General features: G+C 40.9%; 1 protein-coding gene across 4 annotated transcripts in view; it reads left to right on the top strand.

Annotated features, from left to right (window-relative positions):
• KIF5C (kinesin family member 5C) overlaps window positions 1-21,199 on the top strand; it is an 85,440-nt gene that overhangs the window by 18,109 nt on the left and 46,132 nt on the right. For all 4 annotated transcript variants that reach the window (XR_010071954.1, XR_010071953.1, XM_063341155.1 and 1 more), the window contains exons 2-5: window positions 7,142-7,232; window positions 14,014-14,087; window positions 18,154-18,258; window positions 20,886-20,934. Coding sequence is in view for 2 of the 4 variants with exons in the window: in XM_063341155.1 (XP_063197225.1) it covers window positions 7,142-7,232; window positions 14,014-14,087; window positions 18,154-18,258; window positions 20,886-20,934 (319 nt within the window). In the remaining 2 variants the exon portion in view is untranslated. The remainder of the gene's footprint in view (window positions 1-7,141; window positions 7,233-14,013; window positions 14,088-18,153; window positions 18,259-20,885; window positions 20,935-21,199) is intronic.

The following is a 21,199-nucleotide window of genomic DNA, read 5'->3' as shown; positions in this document are numbered from 1 at the left end:
TGGAAGGATGGTGCTAGTCCTGATGGCATTAGGCTGCACTGTGGAAGGAGTACCAAAGGATGCGTGGACTAACCACGGCCGGTAACACAGCATCCACATGCGGTGCTTGGTGCTGCTGGGCGCTCAGTCGCCGACCGGGCAGTGCCCCCACGGGGGCTGCCTGCACCCGACTGCCAGTGGAGTGATGAGGATGGCGAGGAGCTGGAGGAAGATGTGTCCCAGGGCCTTTCCGCCTTCCTGTCCTATTCTTGATCCATGCAGCGCTGGGGAGTCCCGGAGGAGGAGGAGGAGTGAGTCGGTTGCCCTCAAGTAAGAAGAGATCCCATTTTCCACGGTGCTGGTGGGTGCTGCAGCCTCCAGCAGTGATGGAGCTCCTGAGCTGTGGGTGCACCGGGGTGCTGCTTCTCCAGCCCCTTGCCCCAGCCTTCCTCCCAGCTGTGAGGACTCTCTCAGCCTGCAGTTTATCATCTGATGGCCAGGCTGGGAGGTAGTTTGCATTGCTTTTTATTTTTGTGACTAGTGTTACGTTGGTAATGTCCCATCTGATCAGCTGAGAAGTGCCAGCAAGGGGTTAGAGCATTTGCGGGGTCCATGATGGACACACCGGGTCCATCTCTTCCTCTGGACAGTGGTGACTAGCTTGCACCAATAAAAGTAAATAATAATGGAGAGTTGTTACTCTGGGTATTGCTGTGTCTGAAGTATAAAAAAAATGTTGCCAAAGAGTGCTATTTAATAGTTGGCTTTGTATTGGGAGATGTTTATACTTAAAATTCATATGAAGTTTCTTAAAGAGTATATTTTCCAGGTCATGCATCTTAGGTAGAAGAAAAGCTTTAAAATAATTGCTAGGGTTTGGTTTCCTAAATTGCAGATCCATACTAAAATAAAATACTGCTTTCTGAAAATGGGATTTATAGCAAGGAGTTAAAGGTTCTTTCTGCTGAGAGTGAAAGCTAAAAGTGGATCGCTGGCCACGTGCCAAATTCCATCAGCTCCACAGAAATATTCATAAGGTAGATCAATAATTAAGCCCACTATGCAAAAGTAATGCTGTGTTCAACTCAAATTGCTCTGCGGTGCCTGTTCATACACAACTGCTTGTTTTCATTTATTTTCCAATTGAGTTTTAGGACTGTTACAAAGATTTACGAGTTTCTTTTGGAGAACTTGGTTTGACTGTGTAGTATATTCAGGTTATTCTGAATAAATTTCCTTAAATTTTTTATCCCAGGTGTTCTGAATTCTCATCTCCTAGGTGAATTGCTGCTGTGCTAGTGTTTTTAAAGGGTGAGCTAGCGTGGAAAATGGGTAGGATGGGTGTAGCATTTCCTTAGTCAATAAAGGAAAGGAACAACATAATAACTAAATTTAACTGTTTTGCTCACATGCATTAATTTTCTCCCTCTGTCTTTAATCATAATGTTTTCAGTCCTCACTAGAGAGAGATGGATTCAGGAGAATGGGATAGGTCCTGTTTTTTCTTGTGCTTTATCAGCAAAATCATAACAACCTTGTAGTTGCAGAATTTCTCTAACTTGTGGGGAAAATAAGTCCTTCTATCTAATTAGTTCTATCTAATTCCAGAGGAAATTTGCAGGTGCTTATCCCACTTGTGAATGGAGTAAGTTTGATGCAGCGTTCAGTAACTGTGGCTTCTACATTCTCAAGGGGAGTAAAGACTTTAATTCTTACTCCTATAGGCTAGAGAGAAGAAATGAGTTTTATACCACCTTCCAAGGGAGAAACTCAGCTCTGCGCAAGGGATGTGCCTCGACTGAAAAATTGAATTGCTGCTGGTAATAGTTTGCTTTCTGCTCTTTGAAAAATTCTGTCTTCCAGGCCTGCAATTACGTATCTTCTATTTATAAAACCTCTACTACAAGAGCACTTATGGTAGTGAAAACTAGCTGGGAAATAATTTCCCATTAATTAAGCTCCTACGTATCACATGCTTTTATTACCTGTATACTCATCCGTTTTATGTACTGGCAGTGGCGTCTTGTATGGTATGTTAAACACACTCATAGATCATTCATTCCAACTGCGTCAATAAAACTCATTGACTTGAATAGAGAGCCAGAATAAAAATGACAGAGTTTCAGCAGTCACGGTTTTGCCAAATGATTCATCTGGTAAACCGAGCCACGTGATTTGTCACTGTTTTGTTTCCGCAGGGACTAAAAGTTTTCCTGAGCTATCAGCTGGTGATTGCATGACTGATGCACCCCTTTTACAGGGGTAAAGGGGATGCCTTTATCTGACCAGGTTGTGGAGAAAAGAACATTCCTGGCTTCTGAGGGGACAGGGGGCTAAGATGAATGAAAAGGACCCTGTGTATACAATCTGTCTGCCCGTTTCAGATAAGTGCCCTAACTATCGGCTGTTAGGAAGAACCAAATCCGACAGCCTGGCAGAGGTGAGGCTGAGCCCCTTTCCAGACCTTCTTGCACAGAGATGCAGCTGGCAGCATGGACATGTGGACCTTGTGACCTGTGGTCCCACCTCAGCTGCTGGTGCTTGGGAACTTACACGTTGCCAAGCAGTACTTTTTCCCCTATTATTATCTTCAGAAATACCATAACTCCTTGAGTCTCGTTCAAAATGATGTCCCCCTCGAGGATGTGCTGGCATGGTATGTTGCAGGCAAGTATGAATGAGCTTCACCTCTGCTTGTATGTTTGGGGTCAGAACTGCACTAGGCATACTCACAACCGCCAGTCATCATATAACTTGCTCCCAGCTGTTTTCTGCTCAAGCAGAACAAACTTGCATCTGTCCTGGGTTAAATCTGGATGCTATCTTTAATTCTAGGCGATGGTTTCAGGCTATAATTCCTCATCTAACTCAAATGTCTCCTTACAGCCCCAAAAAGCAAAGAAACCCAGCATTTTGTATGCCCTCATCTTTCTTTCTTCTTTAGCAATTATGTATCTGAGCTACATGCTAGCTGTTGGAAATCCTGTTCTAAGCCATCCCACTTTGCCCGTGGTTTTTATAAGGCACTTTGGGGATGGACCTTGGACTGTGGATTCTGCCTCTGAGCTCAGATGCCTGAAAGTCAGGTGTTGTCTTGCTTAACATCATGACCTGCAGATACACTGGTGAAGTCAACCCTGAATGTCTGTCTGAAGATCACAGGGAATTAGTCATGAAATTGCATTAAGGCTCCTAATTCTTAGCTTTAAGAACTGAGCACTTCTCATTTCCTGTGTAGAATTTAGGAGAGTTGATTTTTTATATATATATATATATATATATATATATTTTTTAACAGAAAATATATTTGGTTATCTTTAATTGAGACCCTGTTGGCTCCTAGTGATATCACTGCTCTGTGATGTTGCATGTAAAATGATGGTTTTGGTAGCGCATGGATTGATGGTCAGGATTCTTTTTGTGCTTGTGAAATCCTCAGATTTTTAAATGCCAAGCCTGTAAACTCAATAGGAAACTGTAGACATTAAGCTGGTGAAATAGTAATTGGTAATACATATGAATAGTGTTCTTCGTGCTATCCAAGGGCCAGAACAGAATCTATCTAGCTGTCAATACAACTTCAGCAGGAATTGTGTGGGTGGATCAGAGCACTTATCCTAGCCATTATGCAGCAGTGGCATAAGTTAATGGAACAGATTGTCAGGGGGACTGTAGGAAGTAATGGCATAGGAAGGAAGATGTGATGTATGTACGAGAGATAATACACTGCATATAATGAGAAAGTTTGAAAAATAATGTATGGAGGAGGCGCACAGATAAAACTGTTAGCATCAACTCAGAAAATAACACTTTATTTCTAGCTGCTTATTGCTTTCTTGAATAAGTGCTAATAAGGCTGAAATCTTCCTGATTTTGGTATTTAATTCAAGCTGAGTTACATTAAAAAAAAAAAAAAGCAGTTATGGTATTTCTGAAGGTGACAATAGGGGAAAAAGTACTGCTTGGGAACATGCTAAAAATAAGGTGATGTTCATGTTTGCTCACCCTCCCTTTCTGTTTTGGAGCAAAACCTTCGGATCTGCCAGTGTGTTGCCTTTGTAGGATGGATATGGCTTTTGTTACCTTTGAGGAAAGTCTGTCAAGAATTAAGAGCTTATAACAACAACATCCTCCAAATCAAAAAAAACCCCAAAGCCATAGTTTGGTCCAGAGAAAAATCTTCTATCTTAACAGTATCTTGGCAGCTGAATTACCACAGCTTTCCTTCAGGCTGGGCATCTTCTCCCTGTCTAAGGTGTTGTGGTCTCATACAGCCCCCGTAAGTTGAAGGTGAGCTCCTGCGGGACATGTGCAGAGTGTGTTTGTGGGCTGCCTAGCTGGGACGTGGAAAGGGTGAGGAACAACCTGGTAGGAGAGGTGATGAAGGTCACAGCCTGCCACCAGGAGCCTGGAGCTGGGTGGAGATGGTGGTGAGGAGGACTCCAGGGAGAGCCGGTGGGACAGAAGAGTCAGGAATTTGAACAAAGTGAGTGGGGTGACACGGGAGGTGCCCAGTCTTTCTCCAACATCAGAGACCCAAGCAGGAACTTCTGAACAAAGGAAGAGAGAGGAGGATGAGGAGCCTAAGGAACAGGGAGGGCAGGTGGTGGTGGAGGTGGGGAGAAGAGGGTTGAGCAGGATTGGGAAGATTTAGGGCAGAGAAGTGGTGGTAGAGCAAAAGAAGTATAAACTCTCAAACTGAGTAAAGACAGAGGGTCTGTGCCCACTCAGCATACTGTCCTTTGTGGAAAGGAGCATGAGCCTTGAGTTGTCTTCATCTAAGATCAGTGTGGAGATGAGGCACAAAAAACCTCCCCAAAAACCTGTAAGTGCTGCTCAGATAATGGAGTGCTCTCGCTTTGTGCAGTTGGTGACAGATGCTTTGTGATCCTTCATGTTCATTTATTTTCTTCAGCTATCAGTGATGGGTATTCCAGTCTTTCAGCTTCCCAGAACAAAAATCCCGAGGAAGAAATCTGACCTATGTAGCACGTTTGTGAATTGCTGTTTTACATTTGTAGCTTTTCAGTTTGACAGCTAAATAACAGTTGCAGTCAGTGCCTCTTTCAGCTGCGAGCAGCACAATTATGATGGGATTGGTTTTTGGGGCATTATAGTTGTCGAGAGCTCAGTAGAAGAGCTGGATTGATTGCACCAGAGCAGCGTTTGCCTGGAGTGCTGGGTTTGCCGTGGTAGGATGAGGTACTGGCATTGTTTTCTGCTATTCTCTCACATTGCTTAGCTAATAAGCCTCAACTCAGGCATGAAATAAATAAATGGGATAAGTGGATGGCTGAGGTTGTGTGTCCGTGTGTTTTTTGGCCACTTGCATTAGGGATTATTGTCTGGTACTTGGAATAAGCAAAATGGGGGTAAGTAGGTAAAAAGTCCATTTGAGAAATTGTTCCGGAACAATTATAGCAGGGCTGGGCAGCCCTTCTCATGCTGGGAATGATGAGCTTTGTCTAGCTGAGAGCCATGCGATGTGCACTGTCCGTGGAAAGCTGTGGAGAGCAGAGTTTGGGGTAGGTGCCAGCTGGGTGCTCCCAGCAGTCCCACCACTCTCCTGGGGGCTGGGGCTGCACTGGGGATGTCAGTCTGAGTTGCGTCTTTGGGCTTGTGTCTTATCAAGCGGGCTGCTTGGGTGGCCCAGTGTTCACCCCATTCCAACACAGGACCATGAATTATTTACTACGTGATTTATAAATTGCTTTCTTATCCTTGAGATCTGAAATTCTGGGATGAAGCATGAAGAACACACATTGCAAGCAAACACCTCTCTGTCTTATTTCCCCTGTGGCTGTTAAGTACCCGAGTTTAAGGAGCAGGCAACTGTAAGCTTGTGATCTGCTTGAAGAAAAATCAAAGTGTGACAAAAATGGCTAATTGAGCACAGCATTTGAACAGCTGGCTACAAATGGCAGAGATGGCACATCAACTCAACAGAACAAGACTCCTACATCGGGTATCCAGCCACCTTGCAGTTAGCTTTGAAGCCCTTGTTATGCCGTTCTCAGAGCAGGTGTCACATCTTCGAAGGGAAATATTACAGGCTTTGATGGAAGATAAGAAAGATGCTACACATACACTTAGTGTAACTTTAAATAAAGGAATTGTATTTTAAATGCAGATGTCTTGCTTGGTTTTGAGTTGTAAGGAACTGAACTGCTGTCTTAGAAATTGATTTGCCTTTTAAGTGTCATGCAAACCTATTTTTAGGATTGCTAATACGTGTTTCTCTTGTAACCAATTATACTCGCTACAAAGAGGAATCAAAATTTTCTGGAAGTGTATGTACGGGTTGTGCTACGCCGTATATGCATATGAATAAGTGTCAGTCATGGTGTCACCTGAGAATTAGGGCAGCTCGGTGTCTGTGGTGGGATGGATTGTGGTTCACAACCTGGAAATGGCCCTGGTCCCATTCAAGATGTCATTTTGGAGCTCTTTCACACGGCATCCTGTTATTTGTTGGTCCTAAGGATAAAAATCATGACAATTTCTGAATAAAATACAAGCTTAGGGCAACATAACAGTCTGACTGGTCTGCCTGTTTTGGGTCTAATCTGTGGTTTCACCGACACACATTTGCATGTTTAGCATAGAAATGAAACCAGGCTATTTCTGCTGAAGGAACGTGCAGTGTGCTGGGACCATGCTTGGAGTGTGCTGGGACCGTGCTTGGACTGTGCTGGGCCACCCCAGCTGCAGCAGAAGGCAGCTCTTGGGACCTTTCAAACTTCTGATTCTCTCAGGTCTGACTGCTGTTTCTTGCACCACAGCTTTCACCTGTTTACAATAATGAACGGCAAATCTTTTGCAAATATTTGTATGGCTATTCCCGTTTAACTCCTAGGAGAGCGAGAAAATAAATCAACTTCCAGTTGCTGATATTTTAGCTTATTTTTTCCTGCAACTGTAGCTGCTGACCCAAATGTGAACACACAGAAAACATATGCTGCGTTTTATTTGCCAGCTATAGACAAGATGGTTTTGGAGTGCGTGAGATGTCACATCTGTTTATTCAACAAAATATTGTCGTCTCCATTGCACTGAATGGCTTCCTTTGTAGTAAATGCTGCATTTCAGGAAGCCTGTTAAATTGGGTCTGTAAACTGTTTTAAATGTGTGTTATCTTACAGAGTTTCTCTTTTGTTTGCAGCAAGGGAAGCCGTATGTCTTTGATAGAGTGTTACCTCCTAATACAACCCAGGAACAAGTTTATAATGCCTGTGCCAAGCAGATTGTTAAAGGTAGGTGTTATCTTTGTTTATTCCTGCTTGGGGAGAGGGAAAAAGATGTCTCCCTGTCCCCTCAAGCTATTTAAAGACAGGATAATAAATGTTTATATGTCTGTGTGGGAGTTTAGTAATTAGTAATTCCAAGAGTTTCCTTTTTTAAGGACTTGTCTGTGTAAAAAAAAAAAACAAACAAAAAACAAAAAACAAAACAAACAAAAAAGCAAAACAAGCAAATAAACAAAAAGATCTGAAGGAATTGCACTAGTTGTTCCTTACTTTCTCCTTGTGTGTGACTGTTATTCCACACAAATACTTGCTTTTTGTGATATATGATAAGCAACAAAAAGCATGTTCTTCATGCAGCGTGACACTATTCCGTATGGAATGAGCTGTCTTTGATATGGATAGCTGTGTCTTTGACTGGAATGATGGACCACTAAAAGAAAACATAGAAGGCACTGGTTTTGTAGCTGCTTTGCGTGCAGATAGCTTGCATTTAAAAATGAAACGAGAGCACAAGTGCCTATTGTATAACACCCTATTTGTTTAAAACAAAACTTTCATAAACTGTTGAAATATCAAGATTTTAACTTGAGAATCAAACTTTTTGGGTGCATTTTAATTGCCTGCCATACTTCCCCCACCTCCCAAATCACTCTCAGACCTCCCACTCGGTTCTGATGCTGGATAGTCCATCCGTGATGGTATTACAACTGGATAGTCCATCCATGATGGTATTGCGGTCTAGTTGTTCACTGGCCTTGTGCAGTGTCCCTGTGCCCCCCAAGATTTGGTCCTCCATTTTTGTTTTTAAATCAAAGTATGCAAACAGTGGGAATGGTGTCAGAGCTGGTCAGAACTGTGCTTTTACAGCAATGCAAGGCTGCGTGTTGAATGCTGTGAGATTTACGAGGCATGAGAGATTTGGGCTTGTTCAGAGGTGCAGGAGCTACTGAAGCAGTGTTGAAGGACTCGGTAGCGTTCCAGGCGTGGAGCTAGATCTGCTGAGAGCTTGTGTGTGCTGCCGGTGGGGAGAGGTCCCTGCGGTGAGCAGCCCTGCTGCCAACCCTGCGTTCCCTTCTGGAGGAAATTGCTTGGCTCGCTCGGAGAGCCTTGAGCAAACCAACATGCGTGTAGACTAGATGGTTGGGGGTGAGGACCCGAAGCTAAGTTATTTGATGTTGGAGAGAGGAAATGAGTCATAAGACTTCAGTTGCTTCTTCTCAGCGGGGAGCCTAATTACGGCAATTCTGACTTCAGACGGGTAAGCCTGTAATAAAAACTGGTGGGATTGGAGTGGTAGAGCTTAGAAATCATTAGTTTGGGTTGCTGACACACCACTCAACTTTTGGAAGTTTGGGGACCTGTTTCAATACTACAGTGTGTGCTAACAGAAGCAACAGAGCACTGTTTGTAGCTTTGCGGAGGGTATTTATATCTCCTGTGGAAGTTGGTTTCCTCTGAAAATAGTGAGAGAAATAAAATCCTGTTTGAGAGCAATTTGGAAGACGTAAATCAGTGACTAATTCTTCATTAACCAAATAGAAAGCTAAATGCTTCCCAAAGTTCTATTTGAAAATAGAGTTCAAACATACTCTTTCATGTGTGTTAACTTAGACCTTCTAGATACCTTGAAAGACAAGTTTGATGGGGGGAAGGGTCTAGAAGAAAGGAAAAGAGACAGAGAAATGGGAAAAAAAGAGAGAAGGAGAGAAAGAGGGGAGAGGGATGGGGAAGGAGAGAAAGGGAGAGGGGGGAGAGAAAGAGAGTGGAAGACAGGGAGGGAGAGCACAGCATTACTGGAGTGATATTTTTGAGCTCTGGGTTTACATTTCCTTATGTTTAATTTCCAGTTTAAAGCCTAATAAAGTGAAGAATGTGAAACGTACTGGGCTGTTTCTGATAGAATGGAACAATGTAATTTACTACATGGAAATATGAGCTGAGTGCGTTACAACTTGGAGCACTATTTAAATCTTTGAGACTTTTTTAGATAGCTTTTCAAGGTTGCCATTTGTTATCAGATTTCATTATACTCCCATGAAATGGCTGGTGGTTTCATTGTGATTAATGTTATTACAGAAAATGCCAGCTGGCCTAACAGTCTCTAAAACAATGGTTACAATAACTATGTTGACAATGAGAATGATCTCAATGAGGTTTTTTTCACTAAAGAAGAAGTGGGATTAGGCTTAAGTAAACAGCTCAGTGACTAAGTCAAAGTATTTCACATTCCATATGTGAAAAACATGAGAAACGGGGAGCTTTTTAGAAGAGGAGAAGCAATCTGTTTGTTACAGCAGTTTACATCGGGCTGGGCACTGGGATGGTGTTTGTTCAAGGTGCTGCCAAGGGCAGAGGTACCAGTAGTGGAAGCGCGTGGGGAAATATCACTGGAGCATATCAACACAGTTTGGGGAACTTGTGTTTGAATTTTTTTCACCAAAGTAAGAAATATTGCTAAATCTGAAAGGGAACAATAGTGTGTGATTGCCACCACTTTTGCTTTGTTTCCCATTGCTTTCTACTGCCAGCAAACAACTTTATCTTCTCAGTCTACACAGATGGATGTGTGTATCTGGATTTTGCATCTTTCCTACATTGAGGGGAGAATACATAATGGCCATATATTGCTGAGCACTGGAGCTGTGAACATGTGAACATCTGTGCATTTGTGTGTCCTGTGAGGAGGGGAAAATTGCTTTAATAATTTTTTAGGTGGTGGGGTTGCTCTCAGACTGGGTAGCTTATTGGCCTTCTATTCTGGTTACAAATATGGGCCTCAGATGCTGTGTCGTAGAACTAGAAAGTTTAGAGATGGAAAAGATAAGTATGGAGCTAAAAATTTGGTTGTAGAAATGAAGCTGAAAGGGCTGCCATAAAACCACTCGGTCTGTCTTCTTGCCATTAAGACTCCTATAGTTGTCAGTGGTCCATTTGAAAGGTCTCCAGTCCACAGCTGCCCTTGGTGACCTGTTGCAGAGCTCTGCTGGGACTCTGGTGCTGCTGGAAAGACTTTCTGGGTCCCTAACCCGAGTGAGTCCGTGTTGTAGCCCCAACACAAGGGCTGTGGTTTTAGACTGTTGCTACTTGTCCTATCCATCCTCGTCAGGAAAATCACCATCTGGCAGCAGCTGAGTGGCTGAGTGAAGTAGCTGGCTTTTGTGGGGAGAGCAAATCAAACTGAAAGTCATTGTAGAGAGAGTTGGACCAGGAATTAAAAAAAGCACTTGTTCTTATTTTGTTTGGTATGAGTTACGTAAAAATCCCAATTGATCTTTGTTCGGTCACTTTGTTCATCTGTTATTTCCCCCCTCTCCTTTGCTCTTAAGTTTTGTGCAGGCTGTTTCTGTCAGCATCTGCCTTCTCTCTTTATCCAGTTGACAGATGGTTTATTTTATTTTAAGGTGGAAAGTCTTCTAACTAAAATAACCTCTTCTACCACAGAGACCACTGACATTTTTTAATTGCAGGTGAATCAAAGGACTGTGGGGTTTTTTTTTTTTATAGAATAAGGTATTTTTTGCTAATTGGGAAGGTAAATTGCTTATCTGTGCTTCCTCAAACAGTGATGTATCTTAGTATACCTTGATGCAAATTCTGAGCAATTTTCTTACATAACAGTAGATTAATCAGGTTATTTCCCCCCTAGGCTGTGTACCAGTATAAAGCTGACATTGTACATTGCATTCACCTGGAGATAATAAGCCTTTTTTTTTTTTTTTTAATTCAACCTATTTTTTTAAAACGTGAACCAAGTTTGGCAAAAATTTGAAATAGTAGTAGTGAAGTAGATTGTGCCTAACTGTCCTGTGGTAGAATTTAAAAGGTATTTGGATGCTAGGTGATATTTTAGAAACAAAAAGGAGTTGCACATGTTTGCTTGAGGATTTCTGACTTCCTCCTAGGACAACTATTTATATTTTTTGATGCCTAAGCACCTTTGAAATTCTGGTTCTGTGCACCTTCCAAACGTGATTTGCTTTCATCTAAAGAAAAAAACAAACCTTCCAACTTCTAGCTAGATTTTAGTTTAGAATAAAAAAGTCAAAATGCGAATACTTTCTTTCTTTGCTGTCTAACAAAGATGGAACTTTCTACATACAACAGATACGGAGTACTTGCAACTGGATCTAGTCTCAAAAGTTAAATACACTCCCTCCCTGTTCTGCTTAGATGTGTCTATGTTTAGTAAGAAAAGTGTCAAGTAAGCTTTTTATTTAAAATATTTCAAATAGAGTTGCATTAAACGTTCCCTTTCTTATAGGCTATATTGAAATTTAGTATTAATCTGATTAGATTTTAAAAAGGAAACAATATTTTTGTATTAAAAACAAGATAACAGTCCTATCTCCTGTGAGCTACTGCCACTGGTCTCATGCTGCAGATCCACGGCTGCGCCTCTGTCTCTACCTCCTTGGTCCTGCGCTCCGTGTTTCTGCTGGTTCGCCCAAGTTAGACCCATCAGTGTGAGTTGAGTGGAGCTCCTAGCAGAATTTGTGTTAAAGTTTTAATCATCAACAATCTTCAGGAAATTGCTAAGCAGCTAATTTTCTTTTGTTCATACTTTAATGACTTCCAAAGGCAATGCTCAGTATACATTGGGGTTTCCTTGTAAAAAAATGCTGTTAAATTTGCACCCCCAGAAGTTCAAGTGAATGGGCTTTGAAGGTGGTGGAGCCAGAGGGCTAGCAGGGAGGCTCGCCAGCTCTTCAAGCTACCAATGGAGTAACCCTTCCCTCCCACTCAAGTTCATCCTGTACTGAACTGAAAATGAATGTTTCCTTCAGAAAAGAACCGGTGAATGAATGTTTTGAAATACCAGTAACATGAAACTTGGTGCTACTTTGAAGCCTGTTGGTGAAATTATGGGTCAAAGGCATGAACTCAAGATAGCACTGCATCTATGGCTGCACATCTGTGTTTTTATCTTTGCAATTATTATTTATACTTCTTTATTTTAAACTTTGTCTCCTTAAAGCAAGAATAAGCAGTGTCTCTATTTTTATAAACAGATGAGGATGCTAAATTCATACAAAATGTTAATACCAGAATGACAGTAATTATAGTCTCTAGCTTTGTCTTTCTTCTAGAATTCAAGATTTGAAAAATTTACCCAGCGATACTCTGTGGAGGTCTATGCAACCCCTGGCATGTCTGTCCTCTTCAGTTCCCCAAAATAGTTCTGCCACAACTTAAACAGTTATGCTCTGTGTTTAATTAGACTATATATTTTTAAATGGCTTCATTCCAATTTCATCCTTACTCCCTGTTGCTGTACAGGAAATGTGGGTCTGTGTAGCAGTTGTCTTTGAAAAAGATCTCTTGCCCTTTCCTTTTTTAAAATCCATTTAGTTTCTTTGAAAATCACCTTTCTGTGTTTTTTCTATGAATTTTTTCATGCTTGTTCTTTCTCCATTCTTTTTCTCTTTTTCTAATGTATCTTATTTAATTATCCTTCCTATCTGGACCATCTACATACATACATATGGAGATACAAATAAGGAGACTGTATGTGTAAATGTAATATATATGACATTATATGTAATAATATATAATATAGTCATGTGTATATATTTACTGTAAATACACGCACAGCATATACTCTTTTCTCCGGGTAGTCTCTATTAGTATAGCTGTAGAGGGTGGGAAATGTAACATATTTCAGAAGCAGAAAGGCCAACTCTAACAGCAGGAGATGCGTTTGGAAGTGGCCATGGACAGGAAACTTTCTGCCCTGCCAGATGGTGGCTGCTCTCTAGTCCCCTCTGCAAGCTGCAAGAGTCCAGCTTTCCTTTTGCTTTTCTTCTGCGCTGTTGGCTTCCCCCTGTGTTTGGTGTTTCTGCTCCAGAGGCCCATGGCAGAGCTCCGGTGCCAAGTATGATGCCACTGGCTCCCACAAGAGCATCAAGCACGGTGGCGAGGGGAAGGTGGGTGTCCCTAAGCGGAGCACCTGGCAGCGTCCTTCCCACCGCCCTCGGGGCGCTGGGGGTCTCTCGGAGGAGGCTGATGGGGGGCAGCACAGGGTTATCACCACCAGGTTTTGGATTGAAGGTTTCCTTTGTTCTTTATTAGCAACTATAATAAGTATTATTCTATTTTTTTACATGAAAGCTGCATAAATAGGTGGCCCTCCTTAAGACTTTAAATTCACTTGCCTGGAGCAAGTCCAACTCTAATCCTTTCAATGGCAATGAATGGACGTGGGATTGTGCGTAAGAACCAGCTGGTTTACAACACTCCTGTATTTCTGAAAGCTACTATAGACATTAACCACTGCAAAGTTAAAAATGGGTATTTTTATATCTTAATGCAATATAAAATTATTCTGCCTTGAGTGAAGTATATTTTCAATAAAGCCAATTCCTCTTTGTCTGACTTTCTTCTTGCTTTGCTCTCCTGCTTTGCAGACAAGCTTGGAAATTAATGAGGCCATGAAATCTTGAGGGTGTTATAGTAGTAGAAAAAGTATGAATTTGTTTAATTTTCTCTCTGTTATATAATGGTTTAAAATGCATTTCCATGTTACAGAGATATATTGGATAGTATCTAGTGTCCAGAGATGATTTTTCCAGGAAAGTGAAAGAGAAGTCAATAATTCTGTAATTCTCTGAGTTACATTTGGTTATGATTTTTTTTTCCCTAGAGATGGTTAGCTTTGTTACATTTTTCCCATTCTTTATTGTGCAAACTATTTTCTAATTGAGCTTCAACATTGTAGAAGACTTATAAAATGCTGATAATCCAGCTAAACCGTCAATATGATTTTTAATTGTTTTCCTTCTTCTTGCAGATGTCCTTGAAGGGTACAATGGCACAATCTTTGCTTATGGACAGACATCATCAGGAAAAACGCATACTATGGAGGTACAGTGGCAAAATTAAATGAGTTTGGTAGCAGCAGTAGAATTATATGTACCAATTACCTGAACAAGCCCGCTATCTGGAGCACTCAGCTGTGAGTGACATATAAAAAGCAATCTGGGCTTCTACTGCCTTTTAAGCTGTAGTATTTCTTTCAGTGTAGAGTTCTTTTCAAGAGATGTCTATACATACCTACCTAAACTAACAAATACTGAGTCAAAAATACCAAGTATAGCTTCTCTGTATTTGTCATAACAGTTTAGGTATGTGTATATTTTAAAGGTTTTGAGTGAGATGTGTTAATCCACAAATGAAAACAGTAATAAGGGTCTGTAGAGTTCCCTGGCATGCAGGATTACGAAAATTCATGCCTGGGTTATTGGTTTTCTCATTTTCACTCCCCTTCTGGGAATACCACTCTCGCATGCTGCAGCACAGATGGATGAATTTGAGAATTGTTGCTTTGGAGGAGAAGAATACCAAATTATACCAAATTCCAGTGGCTGAGGTCCTTAGTCTTTTTATATATCTGCTATGTGAAGTGTGAGAGTGTAGGGTATTTTCCTGTGGTGGTTTTTTTTTTTAAATGGTTCAGTTAGAAGATATTTAGATATTTTAGTCTCTTGCTAAAAAAGGCGGATCATTCAAGCATTTAATCCTCACATAGGACTGTTCCATCACAATGCTGTACAAGCTGGATGTCTTGGAGCATTTCAGTTCAACTGTGAACTTTAATACAGGAGGGCTACAGCGAAGTTTTGCTAAATGAAAGGAAAAAATGAGCTTTCATTTGTTTAACAGCATCAGATGGTTTTTGCTATACGATTAACACGGGTGACCTACCTAACCTGAAGGTTAAAGGAGATGGAAAGCAATATTCTCTCGAGCCAACAGGCCCTGGTGAAATTGCCGTTCGATTGCCACAGTTGCTCCTTTCCTGGAGGATGCAATAACTGATGCCTCATGTCTAATTAAGTCTGTCCTTGTGAGGATGGGGGGAAATCGCTAGCTCAGCCCTCACAGATGGCACAATGGCTGAGTAATCCACCAGCTCTGAATGTAATTAAATCAAAATGTCTGCAGGGCTTGAGCTGGTGCTTCCACATGGCATGGGGAAAGATCTCTTAAAGCCAATTTATATTCAGAATTACAAGCTGTGATAAAGAAAATGACTGTAGAAAAATGGCTGTTTTACTTATTTAATAAAAAAAAAGCTGTCATTTTAAAGTGGAATCAGGTCTATATTCAGTTTTAATCCCCCTTTTAACTGAACATCCTCTTGTAAAGTTGCTAAAGTATGTTGTGGAAGAAAAAAATAGTCTGTAGTTGAAGCAATAGTAAATCCTCTTGGTAAAGCTGTTATGGAGGATTTTCTGTGAAATGTGAAATGCTTCGTAGTGTTAGTGGTAAGCTTAAACAGGACATGGTAGTATAATATAGCCAGGATAGCTTTCTGACATACCTAGGTCTTTCTTCTGTGCTAGATAAAACATTTGCCAGCCTGTATAGCAGGATATAACCAAAACTGTCTTAAAAATTACGTATTTCTGCCCATAAGATTGAATTGCTCAGCTTTGACCTTATAGTAGTTTTCAATGCTAAGTCCCTATCGGTTGTAGTTATTATGTCAACATCCTGAAATAAAACAGCACTGCCTCAAATGTTTCACTTCACTAACTACTGCCTGCCCGCTATGTTTAAATGTGGAAATTAGTGTTCTTATTAAAATGAGAGGCTTTAATGAGCAGAGAACTCTCTGTCCTGGTGCTTTGGGGGAGTTCACTAACTGCAATGGCAGCAGCAGCCCATTTCTCCAAACTCTTTCTGAGGTTACAGCTAAATCCATGAAAGTGTTGTGGTTTTTTTTTCTTTTAAATATATTTTGTTTCAGCTTTCCAGTGAATAGCCTACCTTTACCTTTGTCTTCCCTCCCAGTTTATGGTCTCCATAAATGAGAGTGGGACCTGCTTCAGTCATCTCGTTTTAATAAAAATCCATGGATAACAAAGTAAAAATGATATATTTTTTATCAATATGTCACAGAGTGCTGGTGCTACAGTGTTTTAAAGATCTTAACTCTTTCTTTGGAAAGCGTTGAATGGGGTCTCGCTTCACTGAAGTTTCTACTGACTTAAATAGAAAACCCAAGCCCAAGAAGTTGTAGATGCAATGGTTGAGTTACATGCACACTTAATCATGTTTTACAGATTGCTTTCTCTTCTGAGCTAGAGAAAGCTATGTAAAGGAAAACATAATTATTAGGGGGCTTGTTGAAGCTAGAATGTTTAATTAAATACTTTTATAAGTTGTCACTTATCCAGACCCCAAGCGATTATTAGGGGAAAGGTTTACGTAGTGCAGTGATCCTGGTGCACAGCTCTAGCATTTCTCCTGTAGCTGCCTCTGCTGCCTTAGGAATCATGCCTCCTGCAGGGCTACATAGCCTAGACATACCCTTGGTTGCATTAATGTGTGCTGAAGAAATACCTGCAAATCTCTGTTTACTCTAGAAAAACTCCTTTTCCCTCTGTGGGAAAACTCTCTGTGCAGTAATAAAGGGTAGTCTGCTGGTTTCAGTGAGCTTTTCAAGGACTTCTTCAGGAGGAAGGGACGGAGAGTGGGAAAATTGTATTGCAGTCTCTGCTCAGTAACAGCGCTGTGTGATGGAGCTAAGTGCTGGCAACTTAAAACGAGAAGAACAGAGATGCTGGCCATTGAAGAAGAGGGGGCTGACCCATTTGATCCCTCAGCTTTATACCAACCATGATGCCGATGGGATGCAATACCCTGTTGGTCAGTTTTGGGTCATCTGCCCTGTCTGCTTCTCCCCGCATGTGTGACCCCTCTACATTCTTCCACTTCCGACCCTCCAACGTGGCAAATAAAAGTGAGCTGACCTTGGCTGTTTTAGTAATAAGTGTAGGCAAAAGCCTCTCTGCATACCGTTCCTTGGTATTCGCTATAAACGTCAGGCCTTATCTCTGCTAGAGGCAGGAACTGTCTGAAAAACATGCCGTTGATTTCAGAGAGTGCAGTCACTTAGAACAGACTTGACTGAAAAGTAAAATTACTGAAAAGGAAAATTGGTTTTTTTTTTTGTTCCATCTCAAACCAGGACACAGATCAAATCTGAATTCCCATGATTTGGAATTGTATGGCTACCCACTATATTTAAAAAAAATAAAAATAATTCCCTGCCACTCTTTGGAGTAAGATGCTTTGTTGTGCTGATATGGGCAGTATTACTTGGACAAAGATATATTCAAAAGGTGTATTAGAGTTTCTAGACTCTGTGTTCTGATGGAGTCTTCCAACTATTGACTTGTTATTGCATGTTTAAGCAGTTTGATAAAACATTTGGAAATAACAATACAGTGTGTGCTGTAGTCAGAAAAGGTTTTTATTTCAAGTTAATATTTCTATTCAGTTTTCAAGTGTTAGCTTTCCTGTATGTGTCTGCCTTTTTCAAAAAGAGTAATACAACTAAAAGGAGCCATGCAGCCAGGGAAATTGTTGTTTTTATTTAATATTCAGTTCTTGAAAGAATAGAGGAAGGTAGTTGTGCATATTAACATAGAGAACAGTCGTGTTTGTAAGGCACAGTTCTCTGGCAACAGGCCCAGCAAGCTCAAATCAGAATATATTACTCTAATCCCCAAATCCCCGCAACCCAGATTTCCCTTTAGCTTTTCTAGCATAGTGGTGAAAGAGAAACAAAATGCTTTAATACTTCTTGCTTGTGACATGTTTCCAAATATCTGATTTAACTGGGAGAACTGTTTATTCCTCTATCTTCAATGGGAGAGTGACAGTGTAGATAGCGGCAGGGCAGCACGCTTGGCAAATGGCAGGAGCTGACAAAACAAATAGGTGCTCTGTCAGGTGAAGAGTGCTAGCACGTTGAGTCGTTCTGCCACCTTTTTGGTGCACTTATATCAAGCAAATCCTCCCCAAAGCAGCAGACATGTTCATAGGGGTCCACTGGAGGAAGGTGTGTTTGCACAAGGCTTCCTCCTCTCATGTGCCTGAGCAAGGCTTTCCGAGTTACGGTTTGGTTTTGTGTCCGCAGGGGAAGCTGCACGACCCTCAGCTCATGGGAATCATTCCAAGAATTGCACATGACATCTTTGATCACATCTATTCCATGGATGAAAACCTGGAGTTTCATATAAAGGTAAATGCAGAATGATGCATTATGTAATGGGTCGGATGGAAGAAAGTCAAGCTGGACGGGAAATCTGCATTCACGCTATAACATTATGCTGCAGAAGTTTTCCATTCTCCCTTTTTTAACTCAGAACAACCCCCCATTATTCTGCCCAGGACATTTACTAGGAATAATCCCATACAGTTAATACCCTTTGATAGAAATTTTTTTGGAGTGTGTTTTTGGTTCAGGTTTGTTAGTCCTTTGATTGCCTTGTCTCTCACCGCAGTTGGTAGGCTAACCAACTTGGTAAGAAATAACACACTTATTTCACTGCAGCTTCTCCAAAGACTGTACCTCAGCCCCACAAGTTGTGACCATAAATACCATTGATTTGCATGACATTTGTGAGAATTCTGACACGTTGTTCCTTTCTCAAGGATATACACAGTCCTCCATTGAAATGGAGGAAAGATGGCTTCAGGCAATTTACGGAAGGATGCTTAGAAGTAATTTTTAGCTCAAAAGTTTATGTATGGGTTCCTTAAGAATGGTGGTCTAAGTCTTGATTTGAACAGCTGCTATGTTTTTCTGTGTCACTATCTCGATCCCAACTGTATGATTGCTCAAATTTTTTGGGTGACCTTTAATTCCTACTGTTCATCCAGTCTCCTGGGGAGCTCTCAGCCATGGGGGGGCATTGGTCCATCTGGCAGAGTTGGGGTCAGGATACAGCTTCCTTCTGAGCAGACATCAGTAAAATTACCCAGTGGGTTGCAGGAAAAATTAAGTACTCCTCTGTATCATCCTTCCCCCAAAACACACAAAATATACCTGGATGGCGTCAGTAAAGTTAAGTACCTGAGCGCAGGCAGAGTGTGAAAACACTGTTCCTTCTCCTGCGGTGACCAGGTGATGCTCTCTGAGAATGGAGCTCTCCTCCTCTGTCCCTCTTGGGCCTAAAGCTTAGAGATGAGTGGCCTTTTAGTGCTGCTTGCATTAAAGCCCTTGAAGCACTTCTGGGGGTATGTGTGTGTGTATATATATATTTATCTATATCTATATCAGTGCCCATTCATGGCGGGGGTGCTCATGAAGTACAGACAGAAGAAGCAGCCTTACGAAGTACAAATAAACCATCTAAATATTTTAATAGAATCTAGATTGTAAAATATTGAGCTCCTTAAGAAGAGATGCCTCAGAATTTTCCTAGAAATGGCTTCCATAGGAGCGACACTGATTTCTTTTCATCATCCGTAAAGCTGTCCTGTGGCTATTGCTATTCTACTGATAGCACTTGGATACACTTCGATAGCACAGATGGGGACCCCCTTGTACAAGACGTAGTAAATTCCTGTCCTGGCAGAAGATTATCACTTTATAAAACATGTTCTGCCGGTGCTGAATTGTTTCAGTGGTTTCCTATCATAGTTGACGTTTATGAATATCTTAACAGAAAAGCTGCCTAAATAGCTATGAATGAGTGAGTGATTATACAAGGAGCTGTCAGTGAGAGAAATGCATGTTCTGTCATTGGGAGCAAGAATTTAACCAAACTGTCAGACTCTTTTAATAACTGAGCCAACGTTGAAAATTAATATAATTTCTTTCTCTCCCTTTTTATTAGAGACCCATTTAGAATAGGGGGGAAACTGGGTACCTCCTGTGTCTGTTGGTCCTCAGCAGTGTGTTAATAGGATAATGTGAAGCACGCGAGTTAAGGCTGGGTGAACTGGACTGTTGAAATGAGCTGGTCCAGAGGATGGATTTAAATGGGACATGGGTGAAGTAAATGCACAAAACCAAAATATATCTGTTGTCACATAGGAAGACAAAAAACTAGACATAATTTATTTTTCACATGAGACAACACAATACTTTACTAAATAGCTAGAGTTTATTGATACCTAGAATTTAGCCATCTAGTATTCTACCTAAGTAATCCCTGGATAAAGCTTATTCAGGGTACGGTCAAGCACCACGCCCCTAACACATTTCTGTTTGCTTCTGTGAGTTGAATACCCTTTTATTGAGAGTCATTCATTCATTCTCCCTCTCCTTGATTGTGTTTGGGTTGTATTTTTTTTTTTGCGGACAATTGTCTCTCTGTTACAGAACAGCTCATATTCAGTTTCTTCTTTGGGGCTTGATTCAAGACAGAACTTTTACATATGCTTCATTTAAAAGTTTGATTTAACATATATTGCTTACATTATGTAAGTTGTATGTCAAACCACTGAAGGTGCCGTCTGCTTTTGTGCTGTGAATATCAATACATCTCTTACAGCTGTCAAACCTGACCCTTCTCATGATGCAGCTGTACTAATATGATAGTAGCTTAATTGACTTGATTCTGTTCAATATTTTTGTCAATTTTGCCTATATAAAAAAAAAAAAAGAAAAGAAGAAAAGATTTGTCTGAAGTTTTTTTGTATACTTTCCTGATGAATCATTGATAAATGGAGAAAGATCAATGACTTGTAAATCATTCAAAATACAAGTACGTTCACATGAAAGATGTAATTCAAACTCTGTGGGAGGTGGGGTTTATTTCTAGTTTGGTGGTTTTTGTTTTGACAGATACAGAAATATAGGTATTGCGATTTTTAAATTGCCAAAGTTTAAACCTGTGATGTTTATGATTTCTTAATTAGGTTTCCTACTTTGAGATATATTTGGACAAAATAAGGGACCTACTCGATGGTAAGTTCTGCATTTCTTAGGGGACTAAGTATGTTTTGGCTGGGTATAGTGCTTTGAACCAACGCTTAAGGGGAAACAGTTACTTTCTTTGAGAGTGATTTAAGTGTAAGCTGTATGACTGGGTTTGTGAAAGAGAATTTTGCAGTTGAAGTCATCTGATCTCTGACTCTTGCGCACCTACCTCTGCAGTGCTACATAGCTTTATTACAAATCAATGAGTACAGAGAATTTTACAGACTTCAAGGCAGGTCTGAGCCACGTTGGC

This window comes from Chroicocephalus ridibundus, chromosome 7 (assembly GCF_963924245.1).
Source record: "Chroicocephalus ridibundus chromosome 7, bChrRid1.1, whole genome shotgun sequence".
Classification (NCBI taxonomy): domain Eukaryota; kingdom Metazoa; phylum Chordata; class Aves; order Charadriiformes; family Laridae; genus Chroicocephalus; species Chroicocephalus ridibundus.
Note: the sequence above shows the minus strand (reverse complement) of the source record. Positions and strands in the feature narration are given on the sequence as shown.